Source organism: Tenrec ecaudatus, chromosome 1 (genome assembly GCF_050624435.1).
Source record: "Tenrec ecaudatus isolate mTenEca1 chromosome 1, mTenEca1.hap1, whole genome shotgun sequence".
NCBI classification, from domain to species: Eukaryota; Metazoa; Chordata; class Mammalia; order Afrosoricida; family Tenrecidae; genus Tenrec; species Tenrec ecaudatus.
The window spans coordinates 72,065,894-72,086,839 of NC_134530.1; the positions used below are offsets into that span (position 1 = coordinate 72,065,894).

At 43.1% G+C, this 20,946-nt stretch overlaps 1 protein-coding gene across 1 annotated transcript in view; it reads left to right on the top strand.

Moving 5' to 3' along the window:
* The first annotated feature begins 3,283 nt into the window (after window positions 1-3,283).
* Window positions 3,284-20,946, top strand: part of CYP4X1 (cytochrome P450 family 4 subfamily X member 1) — a 56,349-nt gene continuing 38,686 nt past the window's right edge. Inside the window, exon 1 of the mRNA XM_075555781.1 lies at window positions 3,284-3,599. Coding sequence (XP_075411896.1) covers window positions 3,423-3,599 — 177 coding nt within the window. The 5' untranslated portion in view covers window positions 3,284-3,422. The remainder of the gene's footprint in view (window positions 3,600-20,946) is intronic.

Consider the following 20,946-nt stretch of genomic DNA (forward strand, 5'->3'; position numbering starts at 1 on the left):
ACAGCAGTGAAGTCTCAGCTCCCCAAACATGAGCCCGGCGGCCACTCCCATGCTGCAAAACAATTCCTGAAGCACCTGAGCATGAGGGAGTTGGGTCAACCCTTACTCCCCACACCTACTAGGTGAAAAGGGAACTCCCCAAGACTCAATCTTGTCCACTAAGAGGATGATTGCACTCACCCTTTCACACTGCCAGGGCAATGTGTGCATTCTGAAGTCAGGATGGACCTGATGGGACCGCCACACAATTATATGGGACAAATGCAAAGGAGGCTGAGTCATATCAAGTTTCCCACACATGCTGGAAGCCTGGGCCGACACAGACACACAGGTTAACGCTGTGTCACAAGGAAGTGAAGGCTGCAATCTACCGCTTTGCACCAGCTTGCACACTAATTCCAGTCTTACTCCCTACCCCTCCAGCTGCCACTACCTCCAATGTATTCTCATGAATGTTAAAATCTTGGGATCTAAAGTTAAATTGCCTAGATTCAAATTCTGACTCCATTTCTTACTTTCTGATATTCTTGGACACGTTTCCTAATCTCTCTGTTTCAGTTTCCATAGATTATAAAATAGGAATAATAACAATGCCTACATCAAAGGGTTTTTTAATGAGGACTAAATGAGTTATTGCATCCAAATTAATTTAGAATAGTATTTGTCACTTAATAAATACATCATAAATTTTATTATTATTATCCTCATGTCATTTCCCATTTTAAATCCCTTCAGTGGATTCTCATGGCTAATTGTAGAGTCCAAAATCCTTAACTGTGTCTGCCAACTCCCTCAGGGCCTGACTGTTGGCCTGCATGCGGTCCTAGCTCCCACATTGTTCTGAGAGACTTGAAATCCAGCTATGCTAATCAGCAGCCAGTGTTTAGTTGGCTCCAGAACATTTCATTATCTTTGTTCATTTATTTTTTCTTCTCTGTGAGCTGCCCTTTCCCACTTTGGCCCCACTCTAAGGTACTTTCTGGTCTTTTAGGAAACATCTCCACTTGATGCTAGGCCAAAAAAATATAGGGGCCATACACAGCACAGTGCCTGGTCTGTGGTCAGTACTCAGGAAAATACCCATTGAATCGATGAATAAGTCGATGAAAACATCACTTCAGTTATAGAACCCTTTCTGCATCTCTGCCTTTACTTGCCTCCCCCAAATCCGATAGGGTTCATTATTCCCTTCTCTGCTTGGTTTGGATATCAATTTTGTTTTCTATGCTGATTGACTCAATAGTACTTGCTTGTTTTCTTGTCTCTCCCACCACATGGTGAGTTCTTAGCATGTACCTAGCACAGGGTTTGGACAGAGTGGAAGTTCAATGCCTATCTACTATGTGAGTGAACAAGCAAAGCAGAGCAGTGGATCTCTGGAACCTCATATTTGGTGCAATGCAAGGCTGTCTTGGGCTCCAGCTGATCTTTCTACTTTAAACCCTATAGATCCATGGTCTGAAATATTGTAAAATTGCATTTTTATTAAGTAATCACTTATCTCCACATTTTAATGAATCAAATATATATGTATTTCCTTTTGATAATCTTGAGATAACTAATGTTGCCATGCTGAGCTATGATTTCAGTCAAAACTGAAATCACAGTGCCTTGATTTTATTGCCTCATTTGTATACAAATTTCTGTTGGGTTCTGTGCAGTTGATCAATCATCTTCTTTTCTCATCTCTTGTGTGAGATAGAAGAGGTCATCAGGTGAGCACTGGATAACTTGCAGGATTTCTTTTTGGTGTCTTATTTTTTTGTGTTTTTCCCCACTGTCATGCTACTGGGCCGTTTGCAATGTTCTCTGGCCCGTGCTGGCAGCAAAGGGAACTCAGTGCAGCAGATCTTTGTACAGAAAGGCCAAAAGAAGGAAAGGGTCCCTGTTCTACCTTTGATACCTCAAATAAAACTTTCTAGTCTCAGTAACTATTGAAACTCAATCTTTGCCCAGAAAAAGATTTTTGTTCTAAATTCCTCTCTCATTGGCATGTCCTTTTGGCATATATGATATACCTTTGCTCACTTAAGGACAGTCTTGCCACAGAAGAAGGGGGTTGGGTGACCAGCGCACTCCTCCAGCCTGCCTGGAGGACAAAGGCAAGTGGGAGTGGTCAGGAGCCCCAAGTTAGCTGTGTGCGTCAGGTTCTCCTCCTCAAGGAGCTCTGGTATTGTAGGGGTCACGAGTTGGGCTGCTAGCACCAAATCAGGATTTGGAAAGCTGAGGCTTTCTAGTCCCCAAAAGATGTACTCCCAGAAACCCACGGGAGCATTTCATCCTCAATAAGCAAGCAAACAAAAACCCCTCACCGCCATCAGTTAATTGGGACTCATAGTAAACCTTTAGAGAGGAGTTTGGATGGTTTGAGGAGAAAGTTGAGAGCAGATGGGATTTTGTTGTGCTTCCTTTTTAGAAGACACCAAAGTGAAAATGGCAGTAGGGCCCGGGAAGGCCTGGGCTGCTCTTAGGCTGTAGGAACTAGTGTGAAACATCCTCAAGAAGATAGAGGATGCAGTTGCTGATGTTGGATTGGGACAACATAGCCTCGGGGCAAAGGGGTTACAGGGTGTACTGCCCTGGCCTCAGAAGGAGCCATACAGCTTTCTAACGCCTGGGTGGGGTTGGGTCTCAGGTGGAGCCTTTCCTCCCGTGCCCTGACCCTGTGAAGAGAATGAATCATAAGTTCACCAACCACCCTCAGTGCACAATACCCACGGGCAGACCGAACTAGAAATTACAAAGCTGAGTTTAGCTGGGCACCCATCCTATCTGGGGAAGGAATAGGGACCGAGAGGAATATGGAAAACTAAATGCCAGGAATTAGCACCTACACCTCACCCTACCTGCCCATGACATCAAGTTGATTAGACTCACCATGGCCAATTGCAGGGTTTCCAAGACTGTAAGTTCACGGGATCACACAGTCTCATTTTTCTCCCACTAAGTGGCTATTGGGTTTGAACCACCAGCTTTTTGGTGAGCAGTCCAACGTTTAAGCCACAGCGCCACCAGGCCTCCTTTCCACCAATCTCCAGGCCCCTGCAATTTTTCATACAATTCCAGACTCACATAGCTATTTGCTATTTATTTTTGCCAAAGAAGAAAACGATTACCTCAGCCTCGGTATTGTGTCAAAATCTAGATTCAGCGTCCGCGTGTTTTTGAATTCGGGAAATATGACACTCCAGCGGCATTCCTTGGTCTTAGAAGTCCTGGCTAAATTGATAACTGGTTAAAAGGCAGGCCTGCCTCCCCTGCCCAGGCCTGAGCGGCCCCTCCCACCGCTCTTCCCCTCCCACGGGCAGTGGGGCGCGCTCATGGACCACTCAGGGTCGCTGTGGGCTAGCGGATCCGCCCCAACAGCTGGAGGAAGTTAACCCTCTTCCCGGGGATCGCCGGGTTCTGCGCCGCGGAAAAGGATGGAGTCCCCTTGGCTGGAGACGCGCTGGGCGCGGCCGTTCTACCTAGCGTTCGTGTTTTGTCTGGCGCTGGTCCTGCTGCAGGCCATCAAGCTCTACCTGCGGAGGCAGCGGCTGCTGCGGGACCTGCGCTGCTTCCCGGCGCCCCCCACCCACTGGCTCTATGGGCACCAGAAGGTAAATGGAAGGGAGGGTCAGGGGAGGAGGCTGCAGAGAAAACAGGCCAGGCTGGGAGAGAGAGGCGCTGGCTTCTTTCCGGTCCTCCCCATCACAGCCCTCCTGGCCCTGCCAGTGGTTCTAGGCATCTCTTTTAATCTGTCCCAGTTTCTCCCCACACCTAAGTCCTGTAGGGAAAGGGAAACTTCCTGCTGTGACTACTCAGGAGGAAGCTTTTGTGGCTGGGAGGGGGCTATTTAAAGGGCCAGAAATTGAAGATGAAAGAAATATGTAACTCAAGTCTGTCTCTAATCACCTCGCTAATATCGTGCATTTGTGATGATGTGTCTATTTAAAAAAAAACCACCTTTCTATGTTGTTTCTAAAATAGTATGTTATCCTATATAATATGTATTCATTACATAAAATATTCGAAATCTGGACGTGATTATTGCCACCCTTCATTCATTCCAGCCAGTGAAAATGTACTTTCTTCTTAGGTTCTTGTGAGGTGGAGAACAGCCCCAGCCAACCACTTCAGAAATATTTTCAATGTGTTGATTATTGTAAAATGGAAGGAGCCCTCACCCTTTTGTCCTACTCCTGCCCTTTAAATGCTCCGCCCCATTCATTTGTTCATTCATTCTGCCAACTTGGCATGGCAGTCATGTGCTAGGTCCTAGGACTACAAAGGGAAGGTGGGTCCGAATGGAGGTGGCTAAGTCAGGTGCAGATTTCAAAGAGAAAATGAAAATTCCGTGTAATGAGTGTTTTGAAAGAGGCATAGGGATCAGGGATATTAGAGGAAGATACAAATCGCCCCCTAAGAAGAAAGTCACGAAGGGCTGAACAGAAACTTAAAGCTGGTGTGGGAAGCTGTTCCCAGCCAAACTTATAGCCAAAGGCAAGCTTGACCACAGAAATTACATGTTCGGTCCAAAGAACTAAAAGCTTCGGTAGAACCTACAGTAGATAGTGGGGATCTGCTTAAGAATTATTTCCAACAAGAAAGGTCAAAGCATCTTCTCCCCCATGTTAAACCTGTGATTTAACCCTAATCTTGTGGGTCTCATCAGCATTAGAAAAAATTCACATGCAAAATTTAAAGTCTTCTAGTTCATATATTTTCTAGAGATTTTTACTTTTTTCAAACAGTAGTACTGAAAAACTGCAGTCCTTTGACTCTCTCCCAATATTCCCCATACCTCTCCACTGTCCTTCTTCAAAGCAGTATATTTCAACTCTTTTATGCGATTCTTCTGGTACTTAAATCTCCATTTGTAAAATTATACAATGAGACTTCAAAAGTTTCTGGAGAATGAAATTAAAAGATAATGGAATTTTCCCACAACCCCTTTAAAGCCCCCTCATACTATTATATTGTATCTCTTAATTTAATACTTTTAGGCGTCTTGTCTGAAACCCTAAGAAGTAGTTCTGCTTGGTCTAATCAGGGTCCCCATGAGTTACAATCTCCTCCACAGTTGTGGGTTTGGGGTCACTTCTTTGTGACAGTGAATCACTAAAATCCCACCTTTTGATGTCACACTGTGTTCATCATATGTTTTTTTTAATAAAAAGTAGTATTTACATTATTTCAGCTCTGTGTTTGCTACTGCTACAAGTGGATCCCTTTGATTTTGTTCTTATTCTCCTAGAGTGAGCTCCAACAGAATGTTATTTACCGCCTCTATTTCTCATCTAGTTTTCACTATTTACTGGTCTTTCTTCTCCAGATTCATCTAATAATTTATATGGGTAGCTTCCTGATAACTGAGGGTGAAATGTAATGCAAATTTTTAAGTTTTGAATGACTCTAAATGTCTTTATTCTGTTTTCAAATTTAAATTATTATCTATTTTGAAAATCGTTTTCTCTCAAAAATTTGAAAGCATTATACTGTATGCTTTTAGCTTTTGGAGTGACTGCTAAATGTCTGATGCCATTCTGATTCTTAATATTTATTAAATAACCTTTATTTCTCTCTTTCTCTATCTCTGGAAACTTTAAAGTCTTCACTTTGCCTCGAGTTCTTGTATTTAATTATTTAATTGTGATGTGAATAGATGTGAACCTTTGGTTCTTTTTTTCAACAGTTTTATTGGCACATAATTCACATATTATACAATTGAACAGTTCAATCACATCAAGGGAAGTTGTGCAATCACCACACGTCTGTCTTAGAGCCTTTTCCCCCACATGGCTATATCTCCTTGAAACTGAGTGGTGTGATTATGATCAGTTCTAGTGCTTCCCTGCTCCCACCATCATGGTGTACTCCCCAAATCCCCTTTGCCTCCCTATTGATCATCCCCCACCCCCATTCCCTATAACACATGGTATCAGTTATTGTCATTATACATCCATTCCACCTGTGCTTACAGCTGGGAAACCGAACAGAAAAAAATGAAAGACAAATCGCACTAAGGTGGTAAGGATAAGATCATGTTAATATAAAGTAAAAAATATAAATGATGCATAGGATGGAAAAGAGCCCCATCGACATCCAAAAATACAGGGAAGAAATTTCTGCCATGGGACAACTAAGAGATACTTGCACCTAGTACAAATTCAGGTCATGTCTATGGGGAAGACAACTGGTCTGGTGCCTAATTCAATCCAGCATAATCAAGATTGCAATGGTCTCTGCCTGATAGTAAGGCTGTTTGGGACTTTTGCCTTTGGCTAGGGCAAATCTGCCAGCAGTTTGGTCTGACTAGATCATCTGTAGATGGATTTTGCGCTCCCACTGTCCTCCATGGTCTTCTCCAAATTGGGTGTTCATAATTTTAGCTCTGATACTTTTCTCTGCAACATATTCGAATGTTCTAATTGTCATTTTGGGATCATACAAGTTGGTATGTATGTTAGACAGGGTTCTCTAGAAAAACAAAACCAGAATGCTAACAATTATATATATATATACATACATATACATATATAGAGATAGAACATAAGAAATAAACAGTTATATAAACATATATAGAGAGAGATAACAAACAGTTAATTAAATTATAAAGCCGTACAAATGGCTCAGTGCAACTCACACAGTTATGAGACACTGGCAGTCCTTCAAGTCTTGAGGGCCGCTGGTAGTCCTCTGTAGAGCAATTCAGGCTATCCAGGCACAGGCAGAAACAGCAAGCAGGTCACCAACAGTCAGCCAGATGTCAGGGTCCGACAGTCCCCAGCTCAAGAGATGTAAATTCCAGTAGTGTGGAGAAGCAGGTCTTGAAGGAACCTCAAATTATAGCCACACAATCCACAGGTTAGGTGTCCCACTGGTAGTGTAGCTTGCAAATTGAGGCACAGAACAAGCAAGGCAGCCACACACTGGTCCAATAATCAAAGAGCAAGAGACAAGAGAGGCAAGGCTCACAGAGCCATTTATCTCTCCCACCTTCAACTATTCCCACGTGTTCATTGACCATGTTGGCACAATAAATGTTAACTATCTCAGTTTGCTTCTTCTGTGTGGATTTAGTTGGCTCCTAACTTAGATGGCTGCTTGTTGGAATACAAGCCTTTCAGACACCAGGCACTATTTTGATTGATAGCAGGGCACCATCTGCTTTCTTCACCACACTTTTCTGTAGCACCCTTATCTTCAGTGATCTTTTCATGAAGTTGAGTCATGAGCAGGGCCATGATGTAAGAACTAAGTGTTCTTAAGTTGGAACTAGGATTTAGTACAAGCCCAGAACTCATTCCTGAATCTATGCTTTTCTTTCTTTCTTTTTAATTTGCTGTAACTTGGAAATTAATACATATATCATATCATTCCATAGTTCAATCATGTCAAACATAATTGTACAATTTCTTCCATATCAGTCTCCAGACATACTTTTTCTTCCTGGGGTTCTTGACATCATTTCCTTCTTTTCGTCCTCACCCTTCTATATCGCCCCTCCCCCCAAACCTTTGTTATGTTTTCTTTCCCTATAGGCTCGATGTCCCTGGGTTTCATTTTTTGAAAAACACAGAAAAAACACAGTTTCAAGAGGGTGACCACCAATGGTGGCATACCTCTGAGAGACACCCTATTATATACAAGCATAAACAAAATATAACAGAACAGCTTTCACAGGCTTGCCAGACAGTACGTGTCTTAATGTGACATACAGAGTGTTGTAGCGAGATCTTGTTTGTCGGCCAACCAACAGTCCACCACTCTTGGTACAGCTGTCTTCTGCTTCCTCAGACACCACATGCTTTCCAGTTTAAACCTTCAGGTTACACACGTGTCAGATGCAGAGTCCAGTTCACCCACTGGGGTTCCCATGTGGGGTCTCACCAATGCAGCTTCTGGGGCATGCTGTAGACCCCGATGATGCAGGGTCACAGTGTTCGACCACACTCAGCCTGGATTCACGGGATACCCCCGGATGTAATAGGTCAGTTCTGCCCACCAGCTGCACACCACTAAAGACGCTTCCTACCTAATGATCCCAAGAGCATCCTTGGTCTCTCCTCCCCTCACCTGGTGGTCAGCTTTCCTCCCTGTCCCAATATACATGCATCTGTGTTTCCCCAAATTGACCTTTCTCTCTTCCCTCTCCTGTGTTGCCCCTCTCATCAAAAAGCTTCATCCCTCTGTCAGGGATGCCTCCCTCTCTGGAGGACCTCACCCTAGATCCACATGACTACCACTCAGCAGACAGCATTCCCCCCCACACATTCCCCAAACCAGTTGATCCCAGCCTTCATGAGGTGCCCTTCGGCCAAGTGACCTACACTATGCTTACCTGAAGCAGATGATGTATGGTTCACTGGCACTGGTCCAGCTCCTGACCAGGCTGCCTGGTCCCCAGCCAGAAGACTAGAGGGCCTGCAAGCTTGAGCTTCTGTCCATTCTGTTGCTTGTTCATACTACAGTGGACTCAGACAGTATTTGTCCTTTTGTGCCTGACTAACTTCACTCAGCATAATATCTTCCAGATCCCCCCACGAGTTGAGGTGTTTCATAATTTCACCACTATTTTTTAGGGATGCATAGTATTCCTTTGTGTGTATGTACCAGTTTTTAATCTACTGTTATATTTATGGGAATTTAGGTTGTTTCAACTTCTTGCTATTGTGAATTGTGCTGCGATGAACATGGGGGAGCAACCATCTGTTCATTATTTATTATTTCTTTTGAGTATATGCCCAGCAATGGTATTGCTGAATCATATGGTAGTTCAATTTCCATCTGTTTTAGACACTGCCATATTGCCTTCCACAGCAATGGCAGTATGTATTTACAAGTCCACCAGCAGTGGATACGAATTCCTATCTCATCACACCCTCTCCAACATTTGTTCTCGATTTTTTTAAGCATGGCTCTAGTAACAGGTATTAGGTAGTATCACGGGATTGTTATGCGGGCCTTTGGGAGAATGGAGGGGCAAGGGGAGCAGGTCACCTAGCAGTTAGAAAATAGAGTTACTGTAGCTAGTTTGCCTCAGAAGGATATTATGCTTGGTAAAGTGGAGAGGTAGGGAAAAATAGGAAGGCCTTTGACAAGATCAAGGATTATAGCCTTCAGTTTGGGATGTAACTCAATGTAATGAAATTTAAAAATCCCCACAACTAAACCAATAGACAACATCATGATATGCAGAGGAAAGACTGAAGTTGTCAAAAATTTCATCTTGCTTGGGTCAACACACAATGCTCATGGAAGCAGCAGTCAAGAAATCAGTTAACCTACTGCATTGGGCATATCTGCTGCAATGACCTCTTTAACGTAATGAAGAGCAAGGATGTCAATTTGAGAATCAAAGTGTACCTAACCTAAGCTACTAGAGCCCTGGTGGTGTAGTGGTTTGGTATTGGGCTGCTAACCACAGGTCAGCAGCTCAAAATCACCAGTGATTCCTAGGGAGAAAGGTAGCACTTTCTACTCCCATAAGGAGTTACAGTCTTGGAAACCCACAGGCACACAAAAAATGTGCTGAAAAACTGGGGTTCGGCTTATACAAGAGGGTGCCTCAGGTAACGGTGTGAGCGCCCGTTTTCTTGCGGGTGATTGCCGTTTTTCCACTGTTCATTCAAAGCCCCGCTGACACTGCAGGGCTTTGAATGTTTCCTTACTCACATCTAACCAATCAGAACCGTCCTATGACGTGTATCTTTGAATAAGCCTTTCACAGGCCTTGTGCGAAGGTTGTGGCATGAATGGATGTCATCTGGTCAAGCCCGACTAACAAAAGGAGGAAATCTCATGAAGCCTGACATAGAGTTAATAGCAAAGTGGGTTCGAGATGCATGGGAAGACATTCCAGAAGACATGGTGCAACGTGCCTTCCAGAAATGTAGTATTAGTAATGCTATGGATGGCAGTGAAGACTGCGCTTTGCATGAAAATGACAGCAGTGATGGTGATGACGGTGATCTCAGTGAGGACAGCGTCTATGATAACCTCACATCAGCTGCAGCTCTGCACTGGGATACGGATGATGATGAGGAATTCAGTTTTGAAGGATTTTAACTCTTTACATTTTAGCTTGGTTGCTGATTGAGCTCAGGGAATAGTACTCTTAAGGTATCATTGTTAATACCTTCTTGTTTTTGTTGAACCTATTTTCCACTTACTATGCTGGTTTACTAATGTACATGACTTTATCTAGACCTCTAAAAATTCCCTTTGCCTCCCAGCTCTTTCCTTTTTTCCTTAGACTTTCCTACTGTCCCACTATCATGCCCAGTCCCCACCAGAGTTTCAGCAATTCCTCTTGGTTACATTATCCTTGATCATGCCCTACCAGGCCTCTCACACCCTCCTCACCACCAATTTGGATCACTTGTTGTTCCCTTGTCCCTGGGTTTGTTAACACCACTACCTTTCCTCCCACATTCCCCTCTCCCATGTCCCCCCAGAACTGTCAGTCCCTTTGTTTTCTCCTCCAGATATTTCATCCAGCCTATCTTATTTAGACAGACCTGCAGAGATAATAACATGCACAAAAACAAGACAGAGCAAAACCAAGCAACAATATACAACAAAACAACAACAACAAACCAATGGCAGAAAACAAAACAAAACACAAGAAAGAAATGCTTGTAGTTAGCTCAAGGACTGTTTGTTGGCCTTTAGGAGTGTTTTCTAGTCCAGTCTGTTGGGCACACCATGCCCTGATCCCAAAGTCTACCTTCAGCATTCCCTGGGGACCTTGCCACTCCATTCCCTTGCTGTTATGTTGCACCCCTTTAATGTTTTGCCTCTGTGTGACAGGATCAAACCAGGTGTAATTCCCACATTGTGTCTCCGGTGCTATCCCCTATAGGGCCAAGATTCAGTAAGGTGCATCATGTCTCACAGTGGGGCCCACCATGACTGGCCACTCCAACTGGAAACATCGACCTCATGGCCTGGTGGGCCAGGATGTGCTACACTCTCTCCTCCTTCCCCTTGGTCTGCTCGGATCAGACATACCCCTCTCCCAGAGCTGCAGATTCAATGCTGTCCTTTGAAATAAATTCTTCTGGGGGGAGGGACAGGTTTCCACATAGTAGTTGGGGTTGGGGCCGCCGCCCCCTCCCCCCAGTCCTCTCCACTGGCTCCCTACTCCACACCAGCATGTTGCATTCACATCTTGGAGCACTGTGTTGAAGTCTGGTCTCTATTTCCCTGTGGAGATATAAACAATACATTCCCCTTGGGTGGGTTAGTGCCCTGTGCCCCCGCTACCCATTTCTTTATTGTTTTTTTCCTTACTCCACCTCCTTTTTAGTGGTCTACCATGTGTATCCCTGTATTTGGTCTAGTCCCTGCCATATTACCTGATCCTCACCCCAGGAATGTTTGTATTCAGTAGTTTTTCCCTATGTCCCTTTTGTTTTTTTTATTAAAGCTTACCACAGCAGACTTTGACATCTTTCTATCCTTAAGCCAAAGATATTTTGGGATCTGTTTTCTCTTTGTTGCCCTCTGGGTGAGGGTTCTCTATGTGGTAGTCTCTTATTTATGCTTGGTGAGTATTGTTCTTCTGACCTTACTGGGTATGCAAGGATCTTTTGTAGGGCTAGGTTTCTTCTAACATATTCTTTGAGTTTGTCCTTGTCTCGGGAGACCCTTACTTCTCCATCTATCTTTTTTTTAAACATTTTATTAGGGGCTCATACGACTCTTATCACAATCCATACATATACATACATCAATTGTATAAAGCACATCCGTACATTCTTTGCCCTAATTATTTTCAACGCATTTGCTCTCCACTTAAGTCCTTTGCATCAGGTCCTCTTTTTTTTTTAATTCCCTCCCTCCCCAGTCCCCCGTCCCTCATGAGCCCTTGATAATTTATAGATTGTTATTTTGTCATATCTTTCCCTATCCAGAGTCTCCCTTCCCCCCCTTCTCTGCCGTCCATCTCCCAGGGAGGAAGTCACATGTGGATCCTTGTAATCAGTTCCCCCTTTCCAACCCACTCACCCTCCACTCTCCCAGCATCGCCCCTCACACCCCAGGTCCTGAAGGTGTCGATATCTCCATCTATCTTGATCAATCATTTGTCTGCATAGAGTATCCTTGGGTTTGCATTGTTTTCCTTCAATTTTTGGAGTATGTTACTATACTCTCTCCTCTTCTTCATAGTTTCTGCGGATAGGTCTGAGCATATTCTTATTTGGGAACCTTTATATGTGACTGCTTTTTTTGCCCCCTAGCTTCTCTCATGACTTTCTCCTTTTCCTCAAAGTTGGATAGTTTAACTATTATGTGCCTTGGTGACTTCTTCTTGGGATTCAGTTTATCTGGTGTTCTTTCATCCTCCTGAATGGTTGCCTGGTTTTCACTCATTAAGCTGGGGAAGATTTCCTCCAAGAATTCTCTCACTATTGTTGCAGATGATTCTTTGTTGTGTCTCCCTCCGGTAATCCAATAATTCTAATGTTATTCCTCTTCATAGCATCAGACATAGCCCTTAAGTTTTCTTCAGCTTCTCTGATGATCTTATTAGATTTTTGTTCGTGTTTGTTAAAGTCTGCTTGGCTGTCCTCCAAGGCACTGATGCGGTTCTCTGCTTCCTCCAGTTGATTCTTTAGGTCTGTGTTTCTGCTACTGGTTTTTTTATCTCCTCCCTAAGCTCCTGTACTTCCCTTTGATGCATAGACCTTTATCTCCTCTATCATTTCATCCTTTTTCTGTATTGTTTCCCTCATACCCTGTATGAATCCAAGCAGCATTCTGAAAATTTCTTTCTATGGCAGCTAAATGTCAGCTTCTTCTATGTATGTCATTATGTTCAGGACCTCTTCGGCCATTGCCTTTTGTTTCTCCCATTTTTTTTGTTGAGGTCATTGGGCTAATGGCTGTTTGTGTTGTGTTGTTTTAGAGGAGCCAGGAGCTGCTTTCCAGGGAGTCAAAGAGCACTGGCTCTCTCGGGGAGACTTGTAGGAATGCTACTTCAAACTGCCTACAGCTAATTTCTCTATGGAATTAACCTAGCACTTTATCCTCCTGTGACTTCTCTCTCAGGGGAGTGCCCCCGATGGCTGGTAGGTTGCCTGCTTTGGTGTTACAGAGGTTGGGTAGCGATTCCTGCAGCAGCTCGGAGCGTTCACCAGTGTTGGCCAAGCTACCTTAGGAACCCAGGTACACAGGCAGGAATTCCCCAGTAAGAAGTTGAGCAGAGTATCCCCTAGTGGAGGTCAGCAGTGCTTTTACCAGCCTTGGGCTAGCTACACAGGGTGGAGCTCACCTAGCTGGGTATGGAACAGGCATAAATGCCCTAGGCTAAGGGGAGTGGTCTGGAGGTTAGCAGTGGAGTGTGAGAGAACAAGAAAGAGAAAAAGAGGAGGAAAAAATTAAAAAGTAAGCCTGTTGAGCCTATGCGGGGATATTGTGAAGATATGGAAACAAATGCAACAATGTAGCAGAGTCCCAATCTCTGCAAGGGTTTAGTCCCTGCCCCCATGTGGCAGCGGCAAGCTGCTGCTGTGTTGAAAAAAAGCTCCTGAGCAGCCCTCCAACACTGGGGGGATTGAGAGAAGAGTTAGAAACTAAAGCAACAATGTAGCTGAACCCGATACCTGCCTGTGGAGCTGCAAGGGTCCAGTCCCTGCCCCAAAGCCTGTGATGGCAAACTGTGGCTGTGTTGACACCAAGCCCCTCTACCGGCTCCAAATGGTCCTGCCTCCGGCAGAGACAGTGGTGGGGCCTAGGTGAAGCCCCATCTAGCCTCCACTAAGGTAAGCCAAAAGCCCCCTGCCCCTCAAAACGCCGTGAGTCTGTGCCTACTTATCTTTATGATGCTCCTCCTGGGTTAGAGCAGTGTTGACTTTCCCTCTAAGCAACTCTCCTGGGCTGAATTCTGTGGAGTCCCTATGGTATGTGTTACTCTGTCGCCATCTTCCCAGAAGCCCCACTTCACTCTTAATAGTCTCAAATTGACACAAGATTATATAACTATCACACACTTGCTGATGACAATCAAAGATTTCAGCCTTCAGGATGGATTATGACTCAATGTAAGGAAACAAATCCTCACAACTGGAACAATAGGTAACATCATGATCAATGGAGAAAAGATTAAAGTTGTCAAGGATTTTGTGTTGCTGGGATCCACAATCAATGCTCATGGAAGCAGTACTGAAGAGATCAAATGACATTGCATTGGGTAAATCTGCTGCACTCGATCTCTTTAGAATATTGTAAAACTTGGATGTTATGTTGAGAACTAAGGTGTGCCTGTCCCAAGCCATGATATTTTCTGTTGCCTCATATGTATGTGAAAGTTGTACTTTGAATATGGAAAACCAAAGAGAAGTTGATGTATTTGAATTGTGGTGCTGGAAAAGAATATTGAAAGTATTGCCAATAGGACAAACAAATCTCTCTTGGAAGAGTGCTTCTTGGGGTCAAGGATGGCAGTTTTTGTGTTAGGCACTTTGGACATGTTATCAGGAGGGACCAATCCCTGGAGAAGAATATCATGCTTGATAAAATGGAGGGGCAATGAAAAAGAAGAAGGCCCTCGGTGAGATGTATTGATAAAGTGACAGGAATGACAATTGTAGGATACCATAGGACCTTAAAGTGTTTCATTCTGCTGTGCACAGGATCGCTATGGGTCAGAACTGACTCAATGACACCTAACAGCATGAGCAAGAGAGACAAAATAGTAAGTTGAATGTTAGTATTGTCATGTTTGATCTACTAGATTCCCACATGGGAAATACATTTTTCAACCTCTAGACCCCACTCCTAATCTAAATATATGATGTTGGTAGATGATACATAAGAAAGTGATGACTCAAGCGAACTCCAGCACCCAAGTGACGCCTGGCCACGGGTGCAATCTTGCTTTTGAAGTAATCCCACACAGTATCTGTGGAACCCTACAAAAAACAGGTACACCACCCCGCTACCTTGAGGAAGAGTTGGAACTCCTCCAGCTTCACAGACAGGTGATCAAGTCTCCATTATCTCCTTACCTACTACTATATTTCTTCCCCTTTATTCACTAGTCCTTCTATCTTTTCCACCGCAGTCAGTCTCAACTAGCTCAGGTTTGTGTTGGGGTTTAATTTTATCTCCTTCTTTTTTCCTTTTTTTCCTCTTTTCCCTGTTTCTCCTCTTCTCTCCCACTCTCTCCTATCATATGCCACTACTGGATTCCAGGTCACTACCCTCCACTTAGGGCAAATCAACCCAAATAGCAGGAGGAACTCCAGCCTGCCTTCCGTGGGAGTGCTGGGCACCACACAAGGCAGCTGGGACAAACATCTACACCATGCTGTGCTGCTGAGGAAACCTCCATCAGACCTCTAAAGCGATCTCGTCAATTAGGGCAATTCTGCCCAGCATCACTGGGTCCCGGCATTAAGAGAGCACACCAACCTGCCATTTTGGGGGCACTATCTAACCCCTCTGGATCCCACATTCAAGCAATCAGGGATCAGCTATCTCTTTATTTTTTATTTCCTCCTTCTCTCTCTCCTCACTCTTTACCAGCAGAGCCAATCTTAGTTAACTCGGTTGGGGTTTTCCCCCCTTCTTTCTCTTTATTCTCTTTTTCTTTCTTTCCTCGTTCTGTCTTTGTTCTCTTTGCTTCCCTCTCTGCTTGTATGATTCTCTCTGGTCCCTCTCATTCCTTTCACATGCCACTGCTGTTTTCCAGACCCCTCCACTCAGCCTAGGGCAACCCTCTCCACCCAGTGGGCAGCCTGACTCCTAAGACAGTGCTGCACACAGGACAAATCAGTGCTACACACAGCACAGCATGGGGTCACCTATTTCTTTAACTATTTTTAGAATTCTCTCTCCTTCCTTTTCTCTTCTCTTTTTTTCTTTCACTGTGTTCCTCTTTCACATTTTCTTCTTTTTTCCTCTCCTTCTAGCTCTTCTCAATTTCCTACCACAGCCTCAGCAGATTTAGTTCTTCTTTTTAGTTGTTTTCTTTTCTTTCTTTATTTCTTTCTCTTTTTTTACTGTTTTCACCTTTGTTTACTGGGTGCATTTTAGTTGTGCATGGGTGAGTGGATGTCAATTTGTTTGGCATTATTGCCCCTTTCTGTGTCTTCCTCTTTCTCTCTTTGTCCTCTCCTTTCACTCTCTTTCCTGGAACAAGACACTAGCGGCCTCCAGGAAAGTCCCCTCTGCCTAGGATAACTCTGATGGCCCAACTGGGGGAGCTCCCACCCGCATTTATTGGCTTGGCAAGAAGCTGGGGAATTCACGTCAGTCCTCTTCCACAAACCAAGCATCAGGGGGTTCTTCCCTACAAAAAGTGGGGGCATCCCTAGCCTAAACCCTGAGGCCCTACAAGTGACTGGGGTAAACAACTGGCCACCATTTATGGGGCTCCACAATACTGCGGAAACATCCACCCAACCTCCAATGTGATCTCTCTGTCTAGGGTAATTCCTCTGTCAACTACAGAGCTCTACACCAAGGAGGGTATACCTGCATGCCCTCCTCAGCACTACAGTTGCAGATAAAAATACCACAGGGCAGCCGAGGTGCTCCAAGATATGTGACGTCTACTTAGAAATAGGCCAGGGAAGCGACGCCCTCATGGGTGCACAACAACCTGGCCAGTGTCACGTGAGAGAAATATCCAACACACATTCCAATTAACGGAATTATGGATGGCAAGGATAAGAGTGAAGCCACAGGAAGAGATAGCGATAGCCTAACTCCTCAGAACAGCTATTGGCAGGTAGTTCATAGAAGTACTCATACAAATCCCCCAAATGAGAGCCCAGGGCTCTTTGACTCGGGAAGATGGCTCCAGGCTCCTCTAAAACAACTCATAAACAGCCACCAATTCTACCAGCTTCAATGAGATAGCAAGAGAAACAGAAGGCAATGCCAGAAGAAGTCATGAACCTAATGATGGGCATAGAAGAAGCAGATATTGACCTGCCACAAAAAGAAAATTTCTAAATGCTGCTTGAAGTCATGAAGGATATGAGGGAAGCAATGCAGAAAAAGGATGAAATGATAGAAGAGCTAAAGGCAATGCACCAAAGGGAAATACAATAGTTAAGGGACGAAATAACAAAATCCAGTGACAGATTGACAGACCTTGAGAATAGGCTTGAGGAGACAGAGAATCACACCGGTGACCTAGAAGACAACCAAGCAGACCTCAGCAAACGGGAAAAGCAGTCAAATAAGACAACCAAAGAAGCTGAAGAAAACTTGAGAGCCATGTCTGATGCTATGAAAAGAATCAATATTAGAATAATTGCACTACCAGAACAAGACACAACAAAGAAGTCAACAGCGAAAAAAGCGAGGGAATTCTTAGCGGAAAACTTCCGCAGCTTAATAAATGAAATTCAGGCAACTATTCAAGAGGTTTTGAGAACAACAGCCAGACTGAATCCCAAGAAGAAGTCACCAAGACACATAATTGTCAAATTATACAACTATGAGAAAAGGGAGATCATAAAAGCAGCTAAGGAAAAGTAAACAGTCACGTATAAAGGTACCCCAATAAGAGTATTTCAGATCTATCAGAAGAAACGATGAAGAAGAGGAGGGAAGGGAGTAACATATTCCAATAATTGAAGGAAAACAACGCAACCCCAAGAATACTTTACCCAGAAAATTATCTATTAAGATAGATGGAGAAGTAAGAGTCTTCCCAGACAGGGACAACCTCAAATAATACATAAAAAGAAACCCAGTTCTACAAAAGATCTTTGCCGATCCAGTATGGGCAGAAGATCAACGCTCACCGAGGGCAAATAAGAGACCATCACATAGAACAACTCCACCCATAGTGTGACAAAGAGGAAAGAACCCCCCAAGATAGCATCAGATCAATAGTGGAAAGAAGGCAAACATAAACCACACACACAAAATAAGCCGATAAGATAGGTAGATAAGAATATACCCATCACTAAAGTTGCAAGATGACATCAAAGAGTTCACAGATGGATATAATAACACTGAATGTCAATGGCCTAAACGCAGGCATTGAAGGGAAGAGGCTAACCGACTAGCTCAGGAAACATAACCCATTGATCTGCTGCTTCCAGGAGACTCATCTCAAGCTTACAGACAAAACCAGGTTGAGAATTAAAGGCTGGGGGAAAATATACCAAACAAATAGTGATGAAAAAAAAGCAGGGGTAGCGATCTTAATATCTGACCAAATTGACCTCAAGATACAGGCCATAACAAGAGACAAGGAGGGGCACAATATAATGCTCAAGGGAACAATAGACAAAAAACCAGTGAGCATAATAAACATACAGGCACCTAATGAGAAAAGAGACCTGCGAAATTCGTAAACCAAATACTCTAAAAGATGAAAAAAGAGATCACAGGCTCAACAATTATAGTTGGTGAGTTTAATACACCACTCTCTGAAAACGACAGATCATTGGGAAATAAACTCAATAAGGAGGCTACAGATCTAAATAGCACATTGGACGACTTGACTTAATAGATATTTTCAGAACTTTCCACCCACATGCAAAAAAAAATACACATTCTTTTCAAGCCCATGTGGCACATATTTGAAAATAGAGCACATGCTGGGACACAAGTCAAACTTGAGTAAATTCAAGCACATAGAGGTTATACAGACATCGGTCTCCAATCATTGCACCATAAAGCTGGAAAGATGGTGAAGAAAACAAGGGCAAACAATTGGAGGATGAACAATTTCCTATTGCAAAAGGAGTGGGTATTGACCCAGATCAGAGATGAAATCAAGAAGTTTCTAGAAATCAATGAGAACGAAAATACAATGTACCAAAACCTGTGGGATACAGCAAAGGCATTTATCAGAGGAAAGCTGATAGCAATAAATGCACACATTTTAAAAAGAAGAGAGACTCGTGGATGATATGCTGACACAAAACTTACACCAATTAGAGCAGAGTCAACAGAACAACCCTACTAATAGCAAGATGATAGATATAATAAAAATCTGAACCGAGATACGGGAGAGAGAAAACTATGTAAAAAAATTAATGCCGCTAAAGGTTTGTTCTTGGAAAGAATTAACAGAATTGATAAGACCTCTGGCAAACCTAACCAAAGAAAAGAAGGAACAAACGACATTTGCAAGGAAGAGGGATGAAACAGGGGACATTACAACGGATCATAATGAAATCAAAAGAATAATTACACAGTACTATGAAGGTCTATATTCTAATGAATTCAACAATTTGGAAGACATGGACAAATATTTGGAAACACAATCCCTCCCCAGACTATCCCAGATGGATGTCAACAACCTCAACAGACCCATAGCAAAGGAAGAAATAGACAAGGATGGTTCCACAGGAGAATTCTACCAAGCATTCAGGGAAGAACTGACACCAATCCTATACAAACTCTTCCAGAACATAGAAAAAGACACAAAACTCCCAGACTCTTTCTATGAAGCTAATATAACTTTGATACCTAAAGTGGACAAAGATGCCACAAGAATCGAGAACTATAGACCAATATCCCTAACGAACATCGATGCAAAAATCCTTAACAAAATCCTGGCCAATAGAATTAAACAGCATATTAAAAAATTAATTCACCACGACCAAGTGGGCTTCATACCAGGGATGCAGGGATGGTACAACATATGAAAGACCATCAGCATTATTCACCACATTGGCAGGAAAAATGATTTTAAAAACCACATGATACTATCGATAGATACGGAAAAAGCATTCTACAACATCCAACACACATTTCTATTTAAGACACTTGGGAAAGATAGGAATAGAAGGGAAATTATTCAATATTATACAAGCCATATATGAAAAATCAACAGTTAATGTGGTAGTTAATGGAGAAAAGACAAAAACAATTCCACTGGAAAGGGGGACCAGACAAGGATGCCCCTTGTCCCCACTCCTATTTAACATCATACTGGAGGTCCTAGCTAATAACATAAGTCAAAGGAAAGATATTAAAGGTATTCAGCTGGGGAAGGAAGAGGCGAAATTATCATTATTCACAGATGATATGATTCCATATGTTGAATATCGCTTAAACTTCACAAGTGGAGTGTTGGAAGCAATAGAGGAATATGGCAACGTGGCAGGATACAAAATCAACAAACAGAAGTCTATTGGGCTGCTCTACACATCAGACAAGACCACAGAAGAGACAATTAAAAAACATGTACCTTTTACAATTGCCAAGCACAAATAGAAATACCTAGGTATATACCTGACTTAAAAAAAAAAGATTTGTATGAGGAAAATTATAAAACACTACTTCAATAAATCAAGAGTAAACTTAACAAATGGAAGAATATTCCATGCTCATGGATTGGCAGACTGATTATAGTAAAGATGTCAGTTCTGCCCAAGGCACTATATAAGTTCAATGCTATTCCAATAAGAATATCGCCATCCTTCTACAAAGAACTGGAAAAACAAATTACCAACTTCATATGGAGAGGGAAGAACCCCAGAATTAGCACAGAACTCCTCAAGAAGAAGGACAAAGTGGGAGAACTTGCTCTACCTGATCTTAGGACATACTACTATACAGTCACAGTAGTCAAAACAGTATGGTACTGGCATAGTGACAGACATTCAGACCAATGGGAAAGAGCTGAAGACACAGAAATTTAAAACATCAGTATACAGGCAACTGATCTTTGATAAGGGCTCAAAAATATTAAATGGGAAGCAGATGCCATCTTCAATAAATTATGCTGGAGACTCACTCACTCCTCACTCACTCACACTCTCTCCTCACTCACTCACTCAATCTCTACTCACTCTCTACTCACTCACTCACTCTCTGCTTACTCACTCACTCACTCTCTCCTCACTCACTGTCTCAAAAATAAATAAATAATGCTGGAAAAAAATGGATATATACCTGCAGAAAAATGAAGCAAGACCCTTACCTGACTCCATGCACAAGAATAAACTCGAGGTGGTTTACATGCCTTGAGATAAAACC